The sequence below is a fragment of the Chiloscyllium plagiosum genome, chromosome 25 (genome assembly GCF_004010195.1).
Source record: "Chiloscyllium plagiosum isolate BGI_BamShark_2017 chromosome 25, ASM401019v2, whole genome shotgun sequence".
Lineage (NCBI taxonomy): Eukaryota > Metazoa > Chordata > Chondrichthyes > Orectolobiformes > Hemiscylliidae > Chiloscyllium > Chiloscyllium plagiosum.
Genome location: NC_057734.1, coordinates 21,483,570 through 21,510,542, shown reverse-complemented (window position 1 = coordinate 21,510,542; position 26,973 = coordinate 21,483,570). Strand labels below are relative to the sequence as shown.

The 26,973-nt window shown below is 41.3% G+C and overlaps 1 protein-coding gene across 3 annotated transcripts in view; it reads left to right on the top strand.

Annotated features, from left to right (window-relative positions):
• LOC122562631 (EMI domain-containing protein 1-like) overlaps nt 1–26,973 on the top strand; it is a 342,320-nt gene that overhangs the window by 238,921 nt on the left and 76,426 nt on the right. For all 3 annotated transcript variants that reach the window (XM_043715640.1, XM_043715641.1, XM_043715643.1), the window contains exon 7: nt 26,335–26,406. In XM_043715640.1, coding sequence (XP_043571575.1) covers nt 26,335–26,406 — 72 coding nt within the window. The remainder of the gene's footprint in view (nt 1–26,334; nt 26,407–26,973) is intronic.

Here is a 26,973-nt window from a genome sequence, read left to right as displayed (position 1 = left end):
GGGTTATATTGTTATTGAGCTGCACTTAAACAAAATTTGCTAATTGCTAGTAACAGACACTTAAGTTTGAAACAAAGAGATAACTTTTTGCCTCAGACTGGTGTCTGGGAGGCTGACTGGCAGGACACAAAGCCCATACGGCTGATAGCCTTTGCCCAGAATAAGAGGACTCGGCCTCATTTACACTGGGCTCATAGCTGGAGCTAATGGCTAGAAATTGAGTGCTTCAGGAGCGTCCTGCAGTTCCAGGTAGAAGTATGAAGAGACTCAACAAGGCCAGGACAAAGTAGGTTCTTGGAAAGGGCTGGGGTGGTGGGTGATGTTTGGCCTAACCAGCCTTTTCGGTCCCCTTCTGTTGCATCGTTACTTGATGCTATTTGAAGATTGCACAATTTAGGCTCGAGTAAAATCCGGCCAAAAATGACAGATTGGTTTCATTGTAGAATCCCTACAGTGTGGAAGCAGGCCCTTCAGCCCAACAAGACCCAGACCCATTCCCCCTACCTTATATTTACCCCTGACTAATGCGCCTAACCTACACATCCCTGAATTTAGCATGGCCAATTCACCTGACCTGCACATATTTGAACTGTGGGAGGAAATCCATGCAGAGATTGGGAGAACGTGTAAACACCACGCAGTCACCCGAGGTTGGAATAGAACCCTTGTCCCTGGTGCTGTGAGGCAGCAGTGCTAACCACTGAGCCACTATGCAGCCACAGTTTGGCTTCCTGTTGCTACTCTAAGAGCTTGGACATCATTTTAAATGAGATCTGAGCCAAAGACCACTCTGAGCCACCCTGTGTCTGTAGTTATGTCCCAGTGAACATTGTCACAAATGAAATGCAGCAGCACTTGGGGCAGTAGGTTGATGATCTGCCATTTTTGAACACATTGGTCCATTTCCATAAGGCAGGAGGGATGAAAATTGAGTTCTAACTGGCATCAGTAAACTTTCCTGTCAACTGCATCATCTTTATTCGCTAATCGTTGAAAGCAGAAAAGCCTCATAGAACTGCAAAGGGCCTCACGTAAACACCTGCTCTTATCCCCAATGTAATTAAACTTCCCAGGAAAGAGGAAATGGACAGGATAACAAATGTGTGATAGGAATCAAGGCAGCTGCGTAAGTTTGAGTTTTAACAGAACTTGAACCCCAAGGGTTCACTTTGCTTTGGTCCTTGCTTTGATTTTTCAGCATTATGAGAAATTAATGCAATACAGAGAATGCACAGTGTACAATTGACCCTTTGGTTTACTGCCAGGTACAATTCCATTCATTTTCCTTTGTTATGATGAAGATTGCAGTACAACACAGTCATCCCTCTGAGAGATACATTTTGTGTGCACCAACAGTGTTATATACTTCCTTCTTGCTTTACCATAACCCCAAAATGAGCTGTATAACCCCAGAGTACAGACCAAAATTGCAATCTTCTTGGAAGCAAAACCACCTTAAGCATGTTGCCCTTCATCAGAACTTATTGCATGATGCTTCTCCCATGTTAGTCTTGAAGGGAGACATGTATAATATCCAGGGAAATCATGTCTGTTAATTGCTATCAAACCAGTTCACTGGGAGGCCAACTCCTCTGCTGTTGAAGGTACAGGAGACCACTTGCAGAGTTTCTCTTCTTACTTTGGGTCTCTTCTCCAGGGCAAGTCTTCTGTAATATGGCAGCTTTCCAGCTGGCTACCTTTGGACTAGCCCAAAATGGAAGTATCCTTTAAGAGTTCAAAAATGAAAGATTTGCATTTATATAGCATCTTTCATGAACTTGGGGATGTGTCAAAAGGTTTGTGCAGTACATTTGAGTTGTGGTCACTGTTCCAGTATAAGTAATGTGACAGCTAATTGATACACACAACAGAGAGGAATGTGACCAGATAATCCGTTGTAGTCAAATAAAGTTGGCCAGGATACTGCGGAATATTCTCTTGCTGTTCTTTGAACTGATGCCTCAGGATCCTTTGCAACCACCTGGGAAGGCAGACAGGGCCTCTGTTTCATGTCAGATTAGAACAAACTTGTCCAATCCTCTTCAAAGGGGAACCATTCTCTCTCTCACTCTATTACCAATATTGTTTTCCTTCTTCAAGGTATTAGCCACAACAATATTTGTAAATGTTTGTTTGTGGCCCATATAATTCTAAGTTCTTAAGGTCTGGGAATGCATCTTTAATGTTTTCAAAATTTACAAATGTAAATTGTTGTAGTTGCACTCATTAACAGAAATGCAGACCATAATTTAAGTTCTGGAATTCTTTACATTTTAAGTTGCTTATTCCTTATCTTGAGAGGATTTGCTTCCTCTAGGATTGTGCTCTGAGGAAGGAAACAACGTGTAGTCAGGTTTTTTGCCAGTCTGTGCCTACAAAGGGCTGTGAGAGGGGTTTTTCCACTTGCTTCCTCTCCTTTGTTGTGTGAAAATGCTTGGTACCTACGCTGCACCTTTTCCTGACAAGGCAGCCTTAATTGGAAACTTGGCTGCAGGAGATTTCCAAACTGTACAGTTCAGTGGAGTGCAGTCTTAAGAAATCAATCCAACAGCTAGCTAATTCATTTTTATTTAAGCTTGAAATCGAGTTTTCCATTTGATTAAATTTAACTTTGTCATGATCTAACAGGAAGCTATTTTCATAGGGACAGGTGACTGAAGGTTTCTCCTTACAGAAGAAAACAAAAAGCACAACAAATGAGTGGAGAAATTTTGCAGGGAATACAAAATCTCTTCCCAAAGCAAATGATACATCTTGTCAGTTGATATAGAAGAAGTGTTTTCATTTTATTTTCATTGTAGATTTTGTAACTATTAACAAATAGTAAGCCTTTTTACAATATTAGAAATCTCATGGTTGTAAATTATCATCTTGCAGTCTCCACAGTTTACCTTTCACTGTTTGACTGTGAGAGAAGCAAAAATACACTTTCTTGAGAGATCAAGCAGACCAGCAGTTTGTGTTTCTCTTTGGCATTTGAGATAATTTCAGTGAAATTATGTTGAAGTAAAGGTGAACTTGAAGGCAGTGAAGTGAGGGAGGGTATTGCAGAGCTGGTCTTTAATGTGATATGGAGGTGCCATGTTGGACTGGGCTGGACAAAGTCAGAAGTCACGTGACACCAAGTTATAGTTCAACAGGTATTTTTGAAATCACAAGCTATTGGAGCACTGCTCCTTCATCAGGTGCAGTGCATCAGCAACATTTCCTCACTTATCGCCTACCTTTCTCCGAGACCCACCACCCCCTCACCCTAAATTTACCTCTCAACTATCTTCCCCCGCACCAGGCCTGAAGAAGGGTCCTGCCTGAACCGCTGACTGTCTTGCTCCTCGGATGCTGCCTGATCTGCTGTGCCTTTTCTACAGCCACATTTTATCAACTCAGAGTTGGAAGGCCGCAGAGATCTCAGAAAACTGAGAAGATTGCAGAAATAGGGAAAAGGAGTTTGAACACCAAGAGCAGATGAACATTAAATGAGACAATCATTGTTGGTTTGTGAGCTGCAGGGAATATCTTCAGACAAATGTGGCAACTGCAATGACAGTGGCGGCCAGTTTCTGTACCACAGATTAGATATACAGATGGTATGTGATAATTGGTTGCAAACTGGTACATTCCTCTTTCATTGGAAGTACCTGCTGAAATACTTCATTCATTCTATGAAAATTTGGGCTCCTTGCAGATCAACAATGCTATCTGTGTTTGGAACCACAATAGATGGGTGAGTTCCTAAATGAATATTTCTCATGCGTATTTACCGTGGGAAAAGACATGAAAACTAAGGAACATAGAGAAATAAATAGTGATATATTGAAAAGAGTCCACATTCCAAAAGAGAAGGTGCTGGTCATCTTAAAACATGTAAAGGTAGATGAATCCCCAAGACTGATCAAGTGTACCCCAAGACATTGTGGGAGGTGAGAGTAGAAAATGTAGGGCCCCTAACAGAGACATTTGTATTATCGCCAAGGGCGAATTACCAGAAGACAGAGGGTGGCTAATGTTGTTCAATATTTATGAAAGGCAGCAAGGGAAAACCAGGGAATAGACCACTGAGCCCTACAGTAGTGGTGAGTAAGTTGTTGCAGGGAATACTAAGAGAGGGGATCTACATGTATTTGGAAAAGCAAAGGCTGATTAATGATAGTCAGCATGGCTTTATTCATGGGAAATTGTGTTTCACAAATTTGATTGAGTTTTTTGACAAGGTGACCAAGAGCATAGATGAAGGCAGAGCGTAGACATCATCTACATGAACTTTAGCAAGGCCTTTGACAAGGTTCTGCATGGTAGGCTCATTAGTAAGGTTAGATCACATTGGATCCAGGGAGAGCTAGCCAATTGGATACAAAATTGGCTTGATGGTAGGAGTCAGACAGTGTTGGTAGATGGTGTTATTCCGACTGGAAGCCTGTGATCAGCAGTGTGCCGTAAGAGTCAGTGCTGGGTCAACTGTTGTTCATCATTAAGATCAATGATTTGGATGAGTAGATAGGAGGCATGGTTAGTAAGTTTGCGGATGACATTGAAATCGGTGCTATAGTGGATAGTGAAGAAGGTTATCTAATAATACAATAGGACCTTGATCAACTGGGTCAAGTGGGCCAAGGAGTGGTGGATGGAGTTTACTTCAGATAAATGCAAGGTGTTGCATTTTGCTAAGACACTCCACAGCTTAACTTACACAGCTAATGGTCAGGCCCTGCCAAGTGTTGTTGAACAGAGAGACATAGGGGTGCAGGTCCATAGTTCCTTGAAAGTGGCATCACATGTAGACAGGGTGGTAAAGAAGGCATTTGGCATGCCTGCTTTCATCGGACAGGGCATTGAGTGCAGGAGTTGGGCCATCATGTTACAGATGAAAAAGAATTGGTCAGGCCACATTTGGAGTACTGTGTGCAGTTCTGGATGCCCCAGTATAAGAGGCTTGTTATTAAACTACAAAGAGTACAAAAAAAATTTACACGGATGTTACCAGGACTGGAAGGTTTGAGTTATAACAAGAGGCTGGATGGGTTGGAACATTTTTCTCAGGAACTTAGGAGACTGAGGGGTGACCTTGTAGAGGTCTATAAAACAATTAAGGGCTTTTGCCTGAAACATCGATTTTACTGCTCCTCGGATGCTGCCTGAACTGCTGTGCTCTTCCAGCACCACTAATCCAGAATCCAGTTTATAAAACAATGACAAGCATAGATAAGGTGAATAGTCAAGGTCTTTTCCCCAGGGTAGGGGTAGTCCAAAACTAGAGGGCATAAGTTTAAGATGAGAGGGGAAAGATCTACAAGGGATCTGAGGGGCAACATTTTCATACTGAGAGTTGTGCGTGCATGGAGTGAGCTGCCAGAGGAAGCTGGCAGGTAAGTACGATTACAATGCTTAAGAGATATTTGTATTATGGATAGAAAAGGTTTAGAGGGATAGGGGACAACTGCAGGCAAATGGGACTAGTTCAGATTAGGAAACCTAGTCAGTATGGGCAAGTGGGGTTGAAGGGCCTGTTTCTGTGCTGTATGATTCTATGACTCTAATTTAGCACGCCTGGACAATGACTGAGAATGTAGGTAGAGTAGGGAGAAGTGGAGGCAAGAAAGTTTTCAGTGTGAAATGCTCCTGGCCCAGAGGGAAACCTTAAAGCAGATTAAAAAACATTTTCATATTAACAATCAATGCAAAAAATACTATGTCAGGACCAGAGCTGAAGATGCCTCTTAAAAACAGTCTTCAATGGGAATTCCAAATAGGATTCTTGGATTCGTGAGGAGGAATCTCTGGTATTTCAATGAGAGTATAAGAATTACAGCTTATCAAGCATTAGTTTATTCTATCGTATGCAAGTTGTGTGTAGGATCCTTACACAGTGAGAGGTTACAAGAAAGATTGAAGCGATCTATTCAATGCTGTATGATTCTGTGCATAGCAGTCTGAGAAATCAGTGTCTGGAATGGAAATTGCAACAACAAAGTGAGGTGAAAGATAGAGCGACCACCTTTTACAAAATGAACTGGTGTAAATTGATTATAACAAGTACCTGCTTACCTGATATGACAAAACAGGAGGTTAGGCTGGATACTACTGAGGATCTTTCAACGTGGAGCATGTAAAAGTGGTCAGATTCCCAGCCCAACATGTTCCCAGCCTCTGAAGCCCACCTCCACAATACAGAAAGTGCTGAGATCAGCCCATCGCCCTCAATACATAAATAAATCATTCACGGCCAATGTTAAAAATTTAATTGACTCCAACATAAAGCTGGTGGTGTGGAGAGCCAATTATTTTTAAATGTTACTCAACTATTGGGGAGGAAGGCAGGGTATTGGGTTACCCTCTTGAAAAGATAATAATCTAGATTTTATACTTATCAATCAAGCCAGCCCTCACTCTTCTCCATTCCAATGGAAACAAGCCCAGTCTGTCCAATCTATTCTCAGAAGACAGCCCACTCATTCCAGGGATCAATCCTGTAAACTTTCTGTGAACCATCTCCAACATATTTGCATCCTTCCTGAGAGAAGGAGAGCAAAATTTCACACAGGGTTAAAAATATGGTATCACCAGTGCCCTATAAAACTGACGTATAACATCCTTACTTTTTATGTTCAATTCATCTCATAATAAAGGAATGTTAGTCTTGCTGTGTACCTGTTGTATCCACATATTCATGTTTTGTGACACCTGCATCAGCACACCTATATCCTTCAGCATCTCAGGATTCCACAGTTGCTCTGTGTTAATAATAAACTTACGTTTAAAGTTTGCATGTCTGGATGTGAATTGAGGACAGTTAGTTTGAGATGTACTACCTGGTGTGTATGAATTCCTGATAAAAGGCTTTTGCCTGAAACATCGACTCTCCTGCTCCTCGGGTGCTGCCTGACCTGTTGTGCTTTTTCAGCATCACACTCTTGTCTCTGATCCCTATAGAGTCAAGTCTCCACATAAATGTCTTCCTGTGTTTCCTCCGGACATCTGAGGCTGCTTTAATCCAGGCTGGCATGGTCTGGTGTGACAACCTGCCAAGGTGCTCCGAGGGGGGAGCAGAAAGTCCTATTTCAGCAAAGCAGGGCACTGATTTCCCCCTGTCTGCCGTGTCTGGGACAAATCACTTTAAACTGTGCTCTCTGGTTCTTGATTGTTCACAAGCAGGAATACTTTCTCCCAACATTCTATCCAGCCTCCTCATAATTTTACAAACTTCTATTAAATCTTATCTGAACCTTCGTCTCTCTAAGGAGAGCAGTCCCAACCTCTTCAATCTATCCTCATTACTCAAATTTCTCATCCCTGGAGCCATTCTTGTAAATTGCTTCTGCACTCTTTAGGAAGCTAGGGAAGTGATTGCTGCGCCTCTTGCTGAGATATTTGTATCATTAATAGTCACAGATGAGGTGCCGGAAGACTGGAGATTGGCTAATGTGGTGCCACTGTTCAAGAACGGTGGTAAGGACAAGCCAGGGAATATAGACCGGTGAGCCTGACATCGGTGGTGGGCAAGTTGTTGGAGGGAATCCTGAGGGACAGGATGTACATGTATTTGGAAAGGCAAGGACTGATTAAGGATAGTCAACATGGCTTTGTGCGTGGGAAATCATGTCTCACAAACTTGATTGAGCTTTTTGAAGAAGTAACAAAGAAGATTGATGAGGGAAGAGTGTAGATGTGATTTATATGGACTTCAGTAAGGTGTTCGACAAGGTTCTCCATGGGAAACTAGTTAGCAAGGTTAGATCTCACGGAATACAGGGTGAACTAGCCATTTGGATACAGAACTGGCTCAAAGATAGAAGACAGAGGGTGGTGGTAGATGGTTGCTTTTCAGACTGGAGGCCTGTGACCAATGGAGTGCCACAAGGATCGGTGCTGGGTCCACTACTTTTCATCATTTATATCTGTCATCTTTTGGGCGGCATGGTGGCTCAGTGGTTAGCACTGCTGCCTCACAGCACCAGAGTCCCAGGTTCAGTGATTAGAATGGTGCTGGAAAGCACAGCAGTTCAGGCAGCATCCAAGAGTCCTCGTATACTGCCTGAACTGCTGTGCTTTTCCAGCACCACTCTAATCTAGAATCTGGTTTTTAGCATCTGCAGTCCTTGTTTTTACCTAGTTTTTCCCAGGTTCAGTTCCAGCCTCGGGCGACTATCTGTGTGGAGTTTGCACATCCTCCTTGTGTCTGCGTGGCTTTCCTCCGGATGCTCCGATTTCCTCCCACAGTCCAAAGATGTGCACGTTAGGTGGATTGGCCATGCTAAATTGCCCATAGAGTTAGGTTCATTAGTCAGAGGGGAATGGGACTGGGTGGGTTACTGGTGGAGTTTCGGTGTGGACATGTTGGGCCGAAAGGGCCTGTTCCGCACTGTAGGTAATCTAATCTATATAAATGATTTGGATGCGAGCATAAGAGGTATGGTTAGTACGTTTGCAGATGATACCAAAATTGGAGATGTAGTGCACAGCGAAGGAGGTTACCTCAGATTACAGTAGGACCTTGATTAGATGGGCCAATGGGCTGAGAAATGGCAGCTGGAGTTTAATTCAGATAAATGCGAGGTGCTGCATTTTGGGAAAGCAAATCTTAGCAGGACTTATACAAAGTTTGTGCGAAGATTTGTAGCTCGGGTGCTCATTGTTGTGGTTCTGTTCGCCGAGCTGGAAGTTTTTGTTGCAAACGTTTCGTCCCCTGGCTAGACAGAGAACAGCCAGGGAATTCCTAGAGGCATGGCATTCATCTACAAACTCCATCAACAAACACATCGACCTGGACCCAATATATCAACCACTACAGCGGACAGCTGAAACTGACAACCAGAAGCGGCAGGGACAGACCACTATAAACACCGGAGGAAACATCAAAGAAGCACTTCGCAGGAGGCTCCCAAGCACTGATGATGTCGCCTAGCCAGGGGACGAAACGTTTGCAACAAAAACTTCCAGCTCGGCGAACAGAACCACAACAGGACTTATACACTTAATGGTAAGGTCCGAGGGTGTGTTGCTGAACAAAGAGATCTTGCATTGCAGGTTCATAGCTCCTTGAAAGTGGAGTCGCAGGTAGATAGGATAGTGAAGAAGGCATTTGGTATGCTTTCCTTTATTAGTCAGAGTATTGAGTACAGGAGGTAATGTTGCGGCTGTACAGGACATTGGTTAGACTACTGTTGTAATATTGCGTGCAATATTAGAAAGATGTTGTGAAACTTGAAAGGGTTCAGAAAAGATTTACAAGGATGTTGCCAGGGTTGGAGGATCTGAACTTACAGGGAGAGGCTGAACAGGCTGGGGCTGTTTTCCCTGGAGCTTCGGAGGCTGAGGGATGACTTTATAGATGTTTATAAAATTGAGGGGTGTGGATAGGATAAATAGACAAAGTCTTTTCCCTGGGGTTGGGGAGTCCAGAACTAGAGGGCATAGATTAGACTAGATTCCCTACAGTGTGGAAGCAGGCCCTTTGGCCCAACCAGTCCGCAATGACCATCTGAAGAGTAACCCACCCTGACCCATTTCCCTCTGACTAAGCACCTGACAGTCTGGGCAATTTAGCATTGCCAATTCACCTGATCTACACATCTTTAGACTGTTGGAGGAAACCAGAGCACCCGGAGGAAACCCAGACAGACACGGGGAGAACGTGTAAACTCCACACAGACAGTCACCCGAGGCCGGAATCGAACCTGGGACCCTGGTACTGTGAGGTAGTAGTGCTAATCACTGAGCCACCGTGCCGCCCCAGTAATGCCGGGCAGCGCCTGTAGTTAACTGGATGCGAACACGCAACCAGGTGGATTTGAATGAAATCGAAGTAACTACTGAGCTAGAGCTGGTGTTTAGGATGAGAGGGGAAAGATATAAAAGAGACCTACAGGGTGACTTTTTCACACAGAGGGTGGTACGTGTATGGAATGAGCTGTCAGAGGAAGTGGTGAAGACTGGTACAATTGCAACGTTTAAAAGGCATTTGGATGGGTATATGAATAGGAAGGGTTTAGAAGGATATGGGCCAACTGCTGGCAGGTGGGACTAGATTGGGTTGGGATATCTGGTCGGTGTGGACAGGTTGGACCAAAAGGTCTCTTTCCGTGCTCTACATCTCTATGACTCTATGACTCTCTCCAATGCGTTCACATCCTTCCTATCGTGCGGCACCCAGAACTGTACACAATACTCCAGCTGAGGTCCAACAAGTAATCTATACAAGTTCGATGTCACTTTCTTGTTCTTCTATTCTGCACCCCTATTAATAAAGCCAAGGTACTGTATGTTTTATTAATTGCTCTCTCAACCTGTTCACAGTCTGCAATTCTTCTACATTTCATATCATGTGCAAAATTTGAAAGTGTCCCCTGCATGCCAAGAGTTAGTTCACTAATATATATCAGGAAAAGCAATAGTCCCAATACCAAACCCAGGGGATCTCCACTACAAACCTTCAAAAATTTTCATTAACTATTTCTATGATTCCTATCACTACAAACCTTCGAAAATATCCATTGACTATAACTCTGACTTCTATCACGTTGCTTCTATTAAGTTTCCTCAAGGTCTATTGTATGGCAACGTTTCAAATGCCTCATTGGACATTTCTGTTACCTCTTCAAAAAGCTCCTGCTAATGCAATCCTGAAAAAGTGTTTCTAGAAGCTGAAGTTAGATGCCTCTAGTTTTGGACTTCAGTAACCTAGAAAAGACATCTTAGCTATTCACCCTATTCATTGCCCTCATGATTTTATGAACCCCCTTAAGGTCACCCCTCAGCCTCTCTCGCTTCAGGGAAAAAAGCCTTCTAATTCAAACCGTCCAATCCCAGCAACATCCTTTTAAATCTTTTCTGCATCCTCTCAAGTTTAACAGCATCTTGGGTGACCGGAATTCTATGCAGTATTCTGAAAGTGGCCTCACCAATGTCCTGTATAATCACAACATGACATACTCAGTGATCTGACAAATGAAAGCAAGCATGCCAAATGCCTTCTTCGCCACCCTGTCTACCCGTGACTCCAGTTTCAAGGAGCTATACACCTGCACGCCTCGGTCTCTGTTTGTCACCACTCCCCAGGGGCCTACCATTAACTGTGTTAATGAACAAAAATTCTCTCAGGCTCATTTTTTAAAGGCTCACTAATTTTTGAGTTTCAGATTTCCTTTATCCTTTGGAACAAGAAATGCCTCCTAACATTATCCATGAATGGCCCTGGCTGCAATTTTAAAACTGTGCCCGTATTCCTCATCCTTCTCCAGAACCAGCTACTACAAGGCACAATAACTCACAGTCCAACTCTGTGGCATCCTTCCCAATGACTCCTCATACACTGGCAACCTGACAGAAAGGGAAATGGAAACCATGTCTAACTCAGCTTTAAAAATATTCAATGATCTTTCATTAAGTTTCAATTCAAAGAGATGATCTTTTCACGATCTAAACAACTTATTTAAAAAATATCAAGAGCTCAAATTAGTGGACGACATATATTTCTTGTTTCTTGCAAAACTCAGTGCAAAATCAATGAGAAAAGAACACTCTTGGGCTGAATAACAGAGCAGTCCAGCATAATGAGCTGTGAAACACAGCAGTGACAATGTTATGAACTGGAGTTGCAGCATGTGCTTGTAATAAATGAGAGCTGGTGGCACACTTCCTTATATAAAAAAAGAGATGGCTCACATGGGATAGGATTGCATTCTTTGGCAAGCTTGTGACTCTTGGATGTTTCTGAGCAGATTAAACTTTTTTATTGTGACATCTTGGCAAAGGATGTGACTTGTGACTTTTGTTTCTAATAAAAATGATCTTCAAAGCCTAGCTGGATTTTATTATTGCTTTGTTTTTTTTTTGTTTAACAGCAGAAGTAGTAAAATATGCTGCTAAAAAACAACTCCACCTAAAAGATTGGACTTAATGATTTAATAGAAACACTGGTGTTTTTAATATCTGCACTGCTGGAGTAGTTAAGCTGCTGTGCGCTGGCAAATATCCAAAGATGCTGTGTTGTTTGTTGAAGGACCACGTCTTTACATTGATCTTGAGAGAAGAATGTCTACAAGTTAAATTGATTTCATCTGTAATCGGAATGCTTGTCCAAGTATCCATGGGTAGCATGAGCCTGGACGATATATTCACGTATGCTTCTGTTTGACAGGACAGTGACAGTTGGATTCAGATCATTATGAATAATTGACATTGTGGATCCAAGTTAATAAAATAAAAAGTCGGAGTGCTTTTAAAAAATAGAAAATAAGCACAGCAGGTTGAACAGTGGTCTGTTCTGGCTTTGTTCTACATTAAGGCACACAGACCTATTGCAGCAAGCACAAGGATAAACTGGGAGTAGTTGAGGCAGGTTCAATTGGGGCATTCAAGGGGATGTGGAATGGTTGTTTGAATAGAAATAGTGTGCAAGGGTGTGGGAATAAAGAAGGACATTGGCAGTAGGTTATGGTGTTCATTTGAAGAGGTGGTGCAGGCACAGTGGGCCAAATGGCCTCCTCCTTTGCTATGACTTGGAGGTACTGGTGTTGGACTGTGGTGGACAAAGTTAAAAATCATACAACACCAGATTATAGTCCAACTGGTTTATTTGGAAGCACTAGCTTTCAGCTAGCAGAAAGCTAGTGCTTCCAAATGAACCTGGTGTAGTGTGATTTTTAACTTTTTCCTCCTTTGCTGTAACACTGCTGTGATTCTGCTCAAGTGGTCGAATGCATTGATCAGGCTGTGTGCCCGTGTACAACCGAGTGAACATTTTCTGTATTGGGGTTCCTCGTGGGATCTTCACTGTTGCAACAAAATTAAAGTGAGTCCACAGCAATAGTTGTAAATTCCAGGAGAAATATTCCAGGTTATCTTGGCTCTGACGAAACTTAAAAGAAATACTTATCTTTTCCGCGGTCACCAATATGAGACTGCATTAGTGCCAGGAAAATCTGCCCTGACCAATCCATTACGTTTCCCATTCGGAGTAACCAGTTTTGCAGAGGGCCCTCGAACAGCCATGAGGCCTCCGTGAACATAATCGTGGAGCCTCATACCTTTTGTAGGCAACTATTAGTGATGCCAGAAAAGTGGTTTGATTTGTTTTCCAGTTTTCTAGAAGCTGTGCATAAGTTGGTCCTTTAAAGTCACAGCCCACGTGTCGTGGCACAAACAATTTGACAGGTAAATGAATAAGTCGTGCACTAAAAGTAAAATAGACAATGTGTCATTTCAAGATGTATGTGAACTCAACCATTAAACCAGACCTTGTTGCAACTGAAGACAGGTGTAAAATGGGTGCGCCGAAGATACAGTTTCTCACCCATTAATCTCAACTTTTAGGTTACTGTAGAGAATAACCTAAGTAACAAATGAGAATTAAGTATTTTGATAACCCAGTGGGTAACCGTGTTACACAATACAGTGCTGCTGTGAGTGTGCAGAGAAAGAGAACTCTAGGTTTGCTCTTTCTGTTGAATTAGCTGGTTTTAATTAAGGGGTTTCTGGAGGTTGTGGCAGTTGATCTTAATGCTTCCAGGGTGGAGGTAAAATAAATCAGTCTTGCATCCTATTCATAATCAACATCAAGCTATTTCTGCAATCTTAAAATGTCTTAGTAATTTCCTACTTTATATCAGTGACTCTGTTTCAGAAGTTCTTGCTTGTAAAAGTGCTGGGGGAGATGCTGAAAAGTTGGGGTACAAATGCTAGTCTTTCTTTTCTCTTTACATTTTGTTGAGTTGACGTGAAGTATATATATATTGTTCCTCTACATGGTAAGGTATACTGACCATTTTAGATTTTGAAATTTCAAGATCCTGTGTAATTCTCATTAAAATTAAATTGTGAAGTCAAACTGTGCATTTTATGAAACAAATTCTGTTAATGTTTATGCCATTTCTTCTCTTTCTTTGATCATTTTTCATTTCCTCTCCTAAAAGCACTGATTGTTTGCTGCAGTTCAACAGGCAACAGCAGCCAGTCTCATCCAATATTACGTATTAAAACATGATGGTTGTTGAACTGTAGAGAGAACAGTTTTCAAAGGGGAAGCAATGGCCAATTGGTATTATCACAAGATTATTAATCCAGGGATTCTGGTAATGTTCTGTGTGCCTGCATTCGAATCCTGCTATGGTAAGAGTGTGGAAATTAGATGAAACCTTTAAAAATCTGGAATCAAAAGTCTAATGGTGACCATGAAACCATTGTCAATTGTTGGGAAAAATTCATCTGGTTCCCTAATGTCCTTGAGGGAAGGAAACTTTCTTACCTGGTCAGGCCTGCATGTGACTCCAGGCCCACAACCATTTAGTTGACTTTTCAAAATCAGGGACAGGCAATAAATGCTGGCCCAGCTAGAAATGACTAGCATTTGTACCCCAGCTTTTCAGCATCTCCCCCAGCACTTTTACAAGATTGGATAAAAAATCATAACTGAGCTTTACCCTGATAGCATCCAACTTCACTCGCCAACATTTCCAACAGGAATTTCCAGATAACAGTCAAGACTAGGAATCTTGAGTGATCCTGTTGCCTTTGAATGTGAGGGTGATGAGCACCTGTAGCCTCCCATCACTTTGTGGAACAGTTAGCTGATAGATCAGGGTTAAAACTGGAGCTCTGTATGATACAGATACTAAATTGAGGTAACTATGGGAAATTATGTCATAACATTTTTGAATTTCCCCTGCACAAGCACGATGTTCAATTCTATTATTCAACTTATGCTCCAACTCCTAATGATAAATGTGTAAGATATTCTACAATAGATTTAGAAAATTGCTCAAACAGCTTCAGGAAACTATGCATTTGCAGGTAAATATTTGGATGCTTGGAATGTCATAGCGTTGGTGTATTTCTCAGGAAGAGTCATAAAGCAAGTCATTTCCCACCCTAGGAGGGACCAACAGCTAGCAACTTAGGTGCCTGATTGTCACTTAAAATGCTGGGTCATCCCTAGAGAAGATGATATGGGGTTTGCTCCTGGCCAACTTTGTCGAGATTCCATCAAGTCCATTAGTTAGGGCACCTGAGAGAAAGTTATTCTATATTGCCTAGTGCTGCACTTTTTTAAAAATTAAGCTAATTCAACTATACTCAACCAGAGAAAGCGTGACTATTCCATCACACTCCTTTCTTGAGTTTAAGGTGAAAGGCAGAAGGTTCGGAAGGGATTTGAGTAAAAGTCTTTTCACCCGGATGGTGGTGGGATCTGGAATGCACTGCCTGGGCGGGTAGAAGAGGCAGGTAACCTCACACTTTTTAAAAGGCATTTGGATAAGCATGTGAAATAGCATAACATTCAAGGGGGTGTGAATAGTGATTCGATTAGATTCCCTACAGTGTGGAAACAAGCCCCTCGGTCCAACAAGTCCACACTGACCCTCCGAAGAGCAACCCACCCAGAACCATCCCCCTCTGACTAATGCACCTAACACAATGGGCAATTTAGCATGGACAATTCACCTGACTTGCACATCTTTGGATTGTGGGAGGAAACCAGAGCACCCGAAGGAAACCCACACAGACACGGGGAGAACGTGCAAACTCCACACAGACAGTCACCCGAGGTTGGAATTGAACCCGGGTCCCTGGTGCTGTGAGACTGCAGTGCTAACCACTGAGCCACTGTGCCGCCCGAGTGTAGATTTAGTGTAGCTTTGGCAGTACAAATGTCATGGGCCAATAGTTTTCTTCTATGAGCCTTGTAAGTATTATACAGGCTTCAAACGTTTAGGAAGTGAGTCATTAGCCACAGAATATGCAGCCTTTGCTCTGTTTTAGTCACATATTATACATATGGCTAATCGAACATCTCTTCAAAAGCGAGTGCCAAGACATTGTTAATGAGGAATTTGTAATGTCATGCCATTGAATACCTAAGAAATTGAGCTGGAACTGTGTTGCTGGAAAAGCGCAGCAGGTCAGGCAGCATCCAGGGAACAGGAGAATCGACGTTTCGGGCATAAGCCCTTCTTCAGGAATGAGGAAAGTTTGTCCAGCAGGCTAAAATAAAAGGTAGGGAGGAGGGACTTGGGGGAGGGGCGTCGGAAATGTGATAGGTGGAAAGAGGTCAAGGGGAGGGTGATAGGTCAGACTGGGGTGGGGGCAGAGAGGTCGGGACCTCCGCGGCTATGGGGAATAACTCTGTCTCTGCGGTCGCCGCAGCCACTTCCGCCCCCAGTGACGTCACTAACCTACATGCCCACATCGCCGCATGTGTCTCCACATCGGGTGCAGAGGATGCAGTAGATGATGTGTGTGGAGGTGCAGGTGAATCTGTGGCGGATATGGGAGTTTCCTTTGGGGCCTTGGAGGGAGGTGAGGGGGGAGGTGTGGGCGGAAGTCTTGCACCTCCTGCGGTTGCAGGGGAAGGTGCCGGGAGTGGAGGTTGGGTTGGTGGGGGGTGTGGATCTGACGAAGGAGTCACGGAGGGAGTGGTCTTTACGGAATGCTGATAGGGGAGGGGAGGGAAATCCATGTACAGCGCATCATCCGCCGTCATTTCCGCTACCTCCAAATTTCAACCTACCTAAGAAATTGGCCAGATTGAAGATTATTCATTACCTCCCACTTGTCGGATCAAATCATGCTGTTATTCAGATCTTCTCAGTGTTGGCATGGCTGCTTCGCTATCCTGAAAGTCTCAAATAATGAAGAATCAACTTTCCTCCTGACAGAATGTTGTTATGGGCAGGGAGAAAGATGGTGGGATAACCTTCCCTCTATTCCTCATCTCTCAGTTATCTGCAGCAAGATTTGCTTTTGAGCAAATGTTTTAAACCCCATTGACCATAGCAATTTTCAGAAATAAACATGCAGCAAACTTTTGGATACATTAAGTCAGAAGAAAAGGTAAATGTTTATACACACAACATCCTGTAAAGTAAATGCAACAAATGCACTCGTTCCTTCACCTACATAAAGATTCCCACATGTAAAGACAGATCAACTAAATGCAACTAAATTAGTAACAGAATACAAGAAACAAATCAGATTCACATGGACTTCAATAAGGTACAAAGGCCTATGTGGGTTCCCTCTTGTCATCCTTCGGAGAACAGTGGAGGTTTGAAGTCTCTGGATCTCCAGACGGGATTATGATCAAGTTTCTAAGGATATAAATCTTTGCAACTGAAAATATATACTCCACAACCACCAGATGAAGGAGCAACGCTCCGAAAGCTAGTGCTTCCAAAACAACCTGTTGGACTATAACCTGGTGTTCTGTGATTTTAACTTTGTATGCCCCAGTCCAACACCAGGCACCTCCAAATCAAAAATAAATCAGCTCCCTTTGCTCACTCTGGGTTGACTGGTTGTTAGACAGGACTCTGCTGGCTGAAGGAACTCCCTCTCTTGTCCCATTGGGGTTATCCAGTTTTGCCCGGGTTCTTGGGATAATAAGATTCCTTATATGTGTCACATTTGATCAGTACTTTTATTTTCCACCCAGAATGATTTCTTTAGAAGTCATCGCCATACAATAGAGAATGGAATGTCGTGTTTGACACCCACTTATGACTTCTCCAGCAAGTCTGAAAGTCCATAGATTCCCCAGTTTTAGGTCAACCCACAAGAGATAGTTTTTGTTGATTGTTTGCTGATTCAGAAGAATGAGCCCACGGTAGTTTACATTTTATGAATTTTCCGGAAACACGTTCAGACAGGAGTTAATCCTTTGTGCAGAAATCACAGAAGATCACCTGCCCCTCAGAGGTCATCTCAGGTCATGGTAATTGTCCCATATGCTATATTGTTCTTTCCTTTTTAAAAGTTAAAACTGTCCATCATCTCCATAGGCTCATGAATGCACGACACAAGTGTGACAGGGCAACTGATAATTATAGAGCTGAGACATCTTTGAGAGATTCCTGATGCCTTGGGGCTGTGATAATTGGTCTCCAACAATCCTGCGGAGTTTCTAGTTACCAGAGCATTTTTCCACTGACTAAAATTACACAAGAACGCTTTGGTGCAGTCTCTTGGTCACATGCTGTCTTGAAGATGAATGTAGTCATTTTTATTTCTCTTCTGGTATCACCTTTCTGTGATAATCCCGATTTCCAGATGACTGTGTTTTAAAACAAGTTAAGCACAATGATTGTGTGGTTTAGTGAAGATTATTCATTTCTAACTGAATGTCTGTTGGGCAATTGCCGAAATCTGTACTGTTAGTTGCTAAGGAAATCGCCATTTAAACTGATCACTGAGATTTAACGTATAATAATAAGGTTTACTGAATACATCACAAGGTGTGCTGCAAAGTTAAACAGAACTTTTAATTATGTGGATATATTTTGCATAACAGATTTGTTATATTATTTTAAAATGTGTGAACATATTGGCAATGTTAAGGCATCTTTAAACAGTTAAGGAATACAAGTTGGGTAACATAGAGGATGATCAGACAAAACTATTTACTTTGGTGTGCTTTAGAGACATTGTGTATACTATACGGTATTTTGGTTAAATGGCAAAGAGCTGTCATTTGCCATGATTGATTATGACATTACGTTTTTGGGATATCTGTAGTAATGGTAGTATTTTCAACTTATCCCCACATGTTCCATCAATTTGAATTACAGGCATAATATAATCCCATATGTTTGTATTGCATATGTTAGCTTAGTGGGAGGATTACTTCATGTTTCTCTGAGGCATCTAATTGAAGGCGTGAGCATATTATAATTGTACATGCCTTACCATTGCTAATAACTGGTCATTGTTCAGACAAAAGCCAGCCATACTGTCGTGCAGATGATTAATGATGGAGATATTTCTACTGCTTGCAGTAAAACCATTTTATTTCAGTAGAAAACAATCCTGTCTTATTCAGGCTTCTTCATTACCTTAAATGCTCCTTATTTGGATAGGAAATATTATTTTAATTGCAGAAAACCTGAGGCAAGGCTCTCCAGGGACATTGTTTCAGCTGAGAAACCAAGAGTGCAAAGAGGTTCCATTTTAGTGAATAAGGGTTAATACCCTCTTGGTCCCTGTGTGCAGGTCATGTGGGCTGTATTTTTGGTAAGCAATTTGGGATACCTCTGCCAGCGAGAGGGTTTGGAGTTACATTGAAGGGAGATGGAGTTGGGGCAGATGAGAAGGACAGGGTCATGGTTTTCAGCAGCCACACCACTCTCTTCTTCCTGATGCAAGGTCCCTCAATTATCTGTAAATGAGTGACATAAGTTATCATAAATTATCTGTAAATGAGTGACATTCCCTGTATGGCCATTGGCGACAGGATTTGCTGTGCAGCCTTCAGAAGGCATAGAATGGCTGTATGAGATCAGGAGAATCATTGAGCTCCTGCTAAATTCAGGAATAATCAGACATAATTAATTATTTTTATCATCATAATTAATGAGCCAACTTCCCCACTGACAGTGGGCAGGATTTCCTCATTTGGCCCTCTTGCCCCAAATTAATCGGGAACAACTTGCCCAGTAGCAGAAAACCAATATGGATACTCCCACATTTATTCTCCCAGTTCCCTCTGACCCTTGCCCCACCACCTAGGCTATTCTTGAAGCTCTTCTCAATAATGCCTGATGTTTCAATCCTGCTTGCCAATTGTTTTTTGGCTCATTATGGAGAGAACTAAAGCACTTGTGTTGTTCATAGGGCATGAAGTGACAGATCCGAAATTGTCATTTTGAAATCTATATTATCTTGTAAACCCTTTTTTTTAAATGGACTCCTGTAATTCTTTCATATGACTGCTGTCAAGCAGAGAATGAATAACGTCATTGCTTCCAGAAATTTCCAGTAATCGTCAGGCAAAATTTGAGCTCATCACCTTCTGTAAGATGTCACTCCCTGCATTGGATGAACATTCTAGCCAATCAAACATAAAGGACTAGTCAACAAGACACCTGGCTCTGCCAGTTCTGAATAAAGGAGACCATTGAAACCTATTATGGCTTGACTTCGTACATATGACTCCACAGTTGTCTGCTATCAAAGTACATAGTTTGATGAAGTGACATAATTGACCTCATTAGCTGAGTATCCCAAATCAGAGCTCCAGCTATGTGTCTGAAACTGCTTTTCTGTTTGACTTTAGCTATCAGTTTTGACTTTTGTTTGTCAATCTGCTTGTAACATCAGAACAGTAAGTAGTTCCATGCCTCTGATCTCAATATCTCTTAAAAGTCCGATCTCTGATAAGAAGCCTGCATTTCGCCTGCATTGTGAACCACTTCCAAGCTTATAACCACTGCACCTTCACCAGCAACTTGACTGCGTCTGAGCTATTGCAGAAAGGACTGTGTGCACAAGCAACGGAAAGACCTGTCCAACATTAACTTGTTGGACTCTCTGATTATTGCTAATTCTGATATCTTTGATTTGAAGTAATTTATCATTTGTAATTTTTCTCCTTTCCTTTTTCTTTCCTTTCTTGGATGCATATCTTTGTAATATGTATGATAAGCTGTTGCCCCAGGTTTTGAATGCAATAGTAACCCCGACATTATTTTAAAGGTGAAGCATTTCCTGTATCATTTTAAGTTGGTCTTTTTAAATTTGGTTTTGGGAAGCAGATCCACATTTATTCTTAAAAGCAAAATGTAAAATAAGACCACCCCTTTTATGAAGAGGAGAGAAGGACAGTAACAATAATTCAGTTCACCTCTCCCTCTTGTCTATGACATTACATACACCAGTAAGTCACTAACAAAAACATTTAGTACGGGATGGTTCACCATAGATAAACACAAAGAATATTGGGCAATCATTTGGTGTGTGGGCTCAAATAGCACTTCCTCAGGAATATAATTACCAGCACCAGTCCATGTGCATTGAAATCAATGACCTTACATTGTCTCTTGTCACTTCAAGATATAGGAAATTAGAGCTATTTGGTTTTGATGTTTTTATGAGAAAGAGAACTGCAGATTCCTGAAGAAGGGCTTATGCCCGAAACGTCGATTCTCCTGCTCCTCAGATGCTGCCTGACCTGCTGTGCTTTTCCAGCACCACACTCTCGACTTTGATGTTCTTATGAACCTAATTTACTCTGTGAAGAGTCCCACTCTGTCACTCTGCTTAATACTGCCATTCACCAAGGTTCTCAGTATTGGCTTTGTTGGGAAATAAAATTTGCTCCAGCTTAATAAGAGGCCTCAGTTAAAGAACTTGGTGCCGTCCTTCAAGAAGTAATGCACTTTTTGAATACAGCTGATCATATAACCCTGGGATATAATGCCTTGGAATGTTATGAGAATCAAAATACTTTGATTTTGTACTAATCAATAAATTGGTTTTGAAAGAGAATTGAAACGAGAAACAAAAAGGTGACTGACAGTAAACTGAACATGTGATGCAGAGTTTGGAGCTTGATGTGGGTCATTGTGTAAATGTATGAGATAAAGAAAATAACACTACGCCCTTTGAATAGCCTCACTCATTCATTGTCTCATACAATCCCTGTTTTTGCTGTTGCCTTCATAGGAGTCTATGCCTGACCTGAGAGGGCTAGGGAGGCAATGGGAATACTTGGGCATTTTTAACTAACTTGGGTCCAGTTTTGTAGAAGTCTTTTATATTTCATAAAACACTTTTCAGGGGGAGAGAATTATCAGTTTCAGCCTGAAAGAAAACCATATGGCCCAGATGACAAATTCCCATCCAGACATATCCCATTGTCCAATTCCGGTTCATCGCCTTGGAGGTTTTTATACTGCAAGTGCATATCTAATTAGTTTTGAAATGTTACAAGGGTTTCTGTCTGTACTGTCATGTCAGGCAGTGAGTTCCAGATCACTAACACGATCTGGATATTTTACATCAAATTACCTCTTTACCTCCTGCCTCTTACCCTGGATCCACGTCCTTTGGGTATGGGCATCTCAACGAAAAGGAATAGGGCCACCTTTTCCATTCTATCTTGACCCATCATAACTTTGTGTACTTCAATTAGATCTCCCCTCAGCTTTAAGTTATTTTTCTGTTGAAAAGGGTCAGCAATAATTAAATTTGATCTGTACTTAGTAGGCTTATAATTAAATTCACTACTTTAGTTAAAGTGACTTTCCAGATTAAGACTGAATTCAAATGTTGCAAAGACCCTCCTAGTAAAAGAGTAAACAATGTATCCCCCTAATCAGAATAGTATGTGAAACACACACGGAGAAAACAAATAATGGAATTCCCTCATTGAGGATGCAGTTGGTAAGGAAAATAAATAGAAAAAGGATTCTGTGATTCTGTGAAATAGCGTACCAATCTAGTTTTATGTTTTGATTAATTTTGTGTTTTCATTCCAAATTTCCCTAACTACCTTCATCTGTGAGAGACGCCTGTTGTCTACAGTCCTTCTGCAATGTCCCGCATCTAAAATTCTCTGCACTTCTTTCGGTGGGTGAATTATTTCCATTGGCCAAAAAGTTTCTCCATATTTCCAAAACTTCAGAAAATATTTGAGAGCTTTCTTGAAGAATGCACTGTATCCCTGAAAAGGCTTTTATATCAAATATTTCAGCAAGACTTACCAAATTGGCTTTGGTTTGAAATTTTTATAACATAGACTCATAGAAATGTACAGCATGGAAACAGACCCTTCAATCCAACTTGTTCATGCTGACCAGCTATCCCAACCTGATCTAGTCCCATTTGCCAGCACTTGGCCCATATCCCTCTAAACCCTTCCTATTCATATACCCATCCAGATGCCTTTTAAATGTAGTAATTGTACCAGCCTCCACCACTTCCTCTAGCAGCTCATTCCATACACACACCACCCTCTGTGGGAAAAAGTTGCCCCTTAGGTCCCTTTTATATCTTTCCCCTCTCAGCCTAAACCTATGCCCTCTAGTTCTGGACTCCCCCACCCCAAGGAAAATGCCTTGTCTATTTACCCTATCCATGCCCCTCATGATTTTATAAACCTCTATAAGGTCACCCCTCAGCCTCCGACGCTCCAGAGAAAATAGCTCCAGCCTATTCAGCCTTTCCCTATGGCTCAAATCCTCCAAACCTGGCAACATCCTTGTAAATGTTTTCTGAACCCTTTCAAGTTTCACAACATCCTTCCAATAGGAAGGAGACCAGAATGAAATTCCAAAATATTCCAAAACTGGCCTAACCAATGTTCTGTACAGCTGCAACATGACCTCCCAACTCCTATACTTAATGGTCAGACCAATAAAGGAAAGCATACCAAACCCCTCTTCACTATCCTATCTACCTGTGACTCTATATTCAAAGAACATTGAACCTGCACTTCAAGGTCTCTTTATTCAGCAACATTTTCTTAGTTAAGAACTCATTGAGAGAAGTCCTGTTTTCCTAGTATTTTCTCAATATGCAGATACTAACTTGAGGAGAAAAGTTTAGCTCCATTTCAAATTTATATACAGTCACAGGTCATTCACAAGAAGCAACTTCAGCACTCGTGTTCTAAATCTGCTTCAACTCCCAGAGGGCTCTTTGTGAATAATGGGGTATAAACAATCAAGGTCATCTTGTATATGATGTGTCTATTTCAATTTATAATGAATAATTCTTCTGTGTATACAGACTTGTATTTCAGCATTGCTATTGCATAGTTCATTACAGGGAGATTTCACCTTACTCCTTTGAAAATTTGACCTATGTCACCCAAAGGAAGATTCCAGAGATCTATTTGATCTGATTTCTTCCAAATTAATAGCAAATCTTGGACATCTTGGATTTTTTTCCTTGCAGCTGAGTGCTGATTGAGATTGTGTCTGTTCACTGCTACATTCATGAAATATCAGCAAGTTCTACCAACACCATATGAATTGCAGTGGTTCAAGAACATGCCCTCAAGGGCAACTAGGGACAACCCACAAATAAACCTAAGAACTGCAGATGCAGGAAATGAGAAACACAGACAGAAATTGCTGGAAAAACTCCATAGGTCTAAGAGTTAATGTTTCAGATTCCAGTGACTCTTCATCAGAACAGAAGGGTCACTGCACCCAAAACTTTAACTCTGCTTTCTCTCCACAGAGGCTACCACAGACATGCTTGAGCTTTTGCAGCAATTTCTGGCATTCAATAAATACCGGCCTAACCAGTGGTGTCCGCAGTCAGTGAAAGAATTTTTAAAACATTAGGTTGCAGATCAGCCATGATTTCATTGATTGGTGGAAAAGGTTTGAGAAATTAAATGCCCTAAATGTTTTTATACTCCTATTAATTTTTGACATCTACTGCAAAAGGCCAGCCCATGTAAGATGAGTTGAGTGGATTCCAGCTGAAATTCTCATCATTTCTGTGGTTATTATGTATTGCATCTTGCTTGAGTCATCATTCATCAGTTGTAAATACCTGTGTTACAGTCTTCAATTTTTTGGAATGATTTTCTTTAGATTGTGTCATACTAGTTTTTGTGAACTGACCTTCAAGTAGAAATGGCCTCTTTTCATAATTTTTCTCTCAGTAGTAGAGCATGTGTAGCAAGGTTTGCCACTGATATTGATTGTAGTAACCTGCTTATGTCATTTCTTCTGCTGTGTTACCAAGCTGATTTCAGAATGACCGACTGACTGTTTTTAAACACAGACAAGTTTACAGATTGTGTTAATTAATATGTTCATTTCAGTTCTGGTCTCCCTCTTACAGGAAGAATATTATTAAGCTAGAGAGAGTTCAGAAGAGCGTTACTAGGATGTTGCTAGAAATGGAGGGTTTGAGTTATAAAGAGAGGCTGGATAGGCTGAGACTTTTTTCACTGGAACATAGGAAATTGAGGGGTGACCTTATAAAGATTTCTGAAATAATGAGGGGTTTGGATAAGGTGAATGGCAGGTGTTTTTTCCTTAGGATAGGGTATTTCAAGACTCAGAGACATATTTTTATTGTGAGAGGAGGAAGATTTTAAGAAGATGTGAGGGCAGTTTTTTGTGTCTGTATGGTTTGTATGTGGAATTAACTTAGAACATAGAACAATACAGCACAGAACAGGCCCTTCGGCCCACGATGTTGTGCCGAACATTTGTCCTAGCTTAAGCACCTATCCATGTACCTAATCCTCGTACGACCTATTCTCCATTCCAGGCAACATCCTGGTAAATCTTCTCTGCACCCTCTCCAAAGCTTCCACATCTTTCCTAACGTGAGGCGACCAGAACTGCACACAGTATTCCAAATGTGGCCTAACCAAAATCCTGTACAGTTGCAACATCACTTCACGACTCTTGAATTCAATCCCTCTGCTAATGAAAACTCTGCTAACTTCTGGGGAAGTGGTGGATTTGGGTACAGTTACAATGTTTAAATTATGTTTGGATAAGTTTATGAATAGGAAAAGTTTGGAGGGATATGGGCTAATGCAGACAGGTGGGAGTAGTTTACTTTGAGATTATGGTCAACATGGACTGGCAGGACCAAAGGGTCTGTTTCTGTGCTGTCTCACTCTGTAATTGAAACAAAAGGGCTCACAAATTCAACAATAACAATCGAAGGCACACACACCCTAACAAAAAATTTGTAGCATGTCAACAGCCTTTAGTAAAGAAGTTCAGGGGCAAAACAATCTTTAATTTCTATCTGAGTGTCCCAGAATGCCAAATTCTGCAAGCCTTAGTAATTTTTAAAATTGGATTCAGTACTGATATTGTGTTTTCACAATCCTTCTTGTGCATTGCAGTAGAATTCACAGAACAAAACAGAGGATGCCATAACACCAGTTTTTCATCACCAAAAATCTTGTGAATGATTACATTATGCCAGTGTGGAGCACAAGAAAATTAACAATCTAATTAAATCATTGCATAAACTTGCTTATTGACATGATAGTGATAAGGTTCAATGGGAGACTTTGTCATATTTTGACATAGTCATTGTCTGTTCTTTCAGTATTACTTAATTCAAAATATATTACAACTGAACTTAGAAAGAGATTTATCACAGGCATTTCTCATTGTTTCCTTATTTTATGAGACAAATATCCAGCAGGGCTTACTGGGCAATGATTATTGATTTCTGCTTTTGTCCACCCATTCTCCTTCCTGACCAATCAATTTTAGCATGAACCACTGGTATTGAGGAGAGAATCAGGGATTAAACTGCAGAGCACTTTTGCTCACATAAGCTACAGTCACAGGCTTTGTGAGCTTGTGGGAGGAATGGATGTGGATAAAATGAATCCATTTTCAAGGCAAACACTGCACTTGTTAATGAGTCTGGTGAAGCCTTTCTTCCACCTCGGCCAACCAACTTAAAATCCAAGTTGCTTACCTGGTACATATTCTGATTGTTATTGTTTTAATGAACTGTACAATAGGAGACTTTTGTTGTCCTAATGAAGTATTATTTCTTTAATTTGCATAAGCTTTGCAGCCTTCTATTGTCTGTGGATTTTAAAAAAAGACTTCTTAATTATTCCAGGTCCAAGGGGTGAACCAGGCTTGCGCGGTCCAGCTGGATTGCCAGGAGCAAAAGGAGCTATGGGGCCACCAGGTTAGTAGATGACACTTGGGTCTTTATGTGAATTGACCAATTCAGTTTGTCCTTGTAAGTAATTTATTGTCTTAAACTCAATTACTTTGGAGATTTCTTTGTTAGTAAATTCTTCAATTCAATTCTTCTGTTTTCCTTTCCTTTATAATTTGTTATCTGCTTGATTGTGTCTGTACTTACTTACATTTACGTTTCATGGTATCACTTTGTTTGTTCATTTCCTCTTTTCCTGTTCTGTTTTGTTTTCATTTCTCTAAACCACTTGTCCCCTATTTCTCTCTCACACTTGTTTTGGTTGTCATTTGTCTTTGTTGATGGGTTGGAGAATTATTAAATTTATTGTTAAAAGTCTGTATACTGTAGCAATTAATGTAATCTACTCCCAAAACAGCTGTGTAGGTAACTAAAGAAAATGGCTACTTGCTCTTAACATTTAGAGTTCTGAAGAATGCATACAAACCAAACCAGAATGTATAAAGCAGCAAGGATGCCTGAGAACCTGTTTAAATGTATTACAACAGGGTATCTTCAGTGCACTATATGTGTACAGAGCAGAAAACTGATATG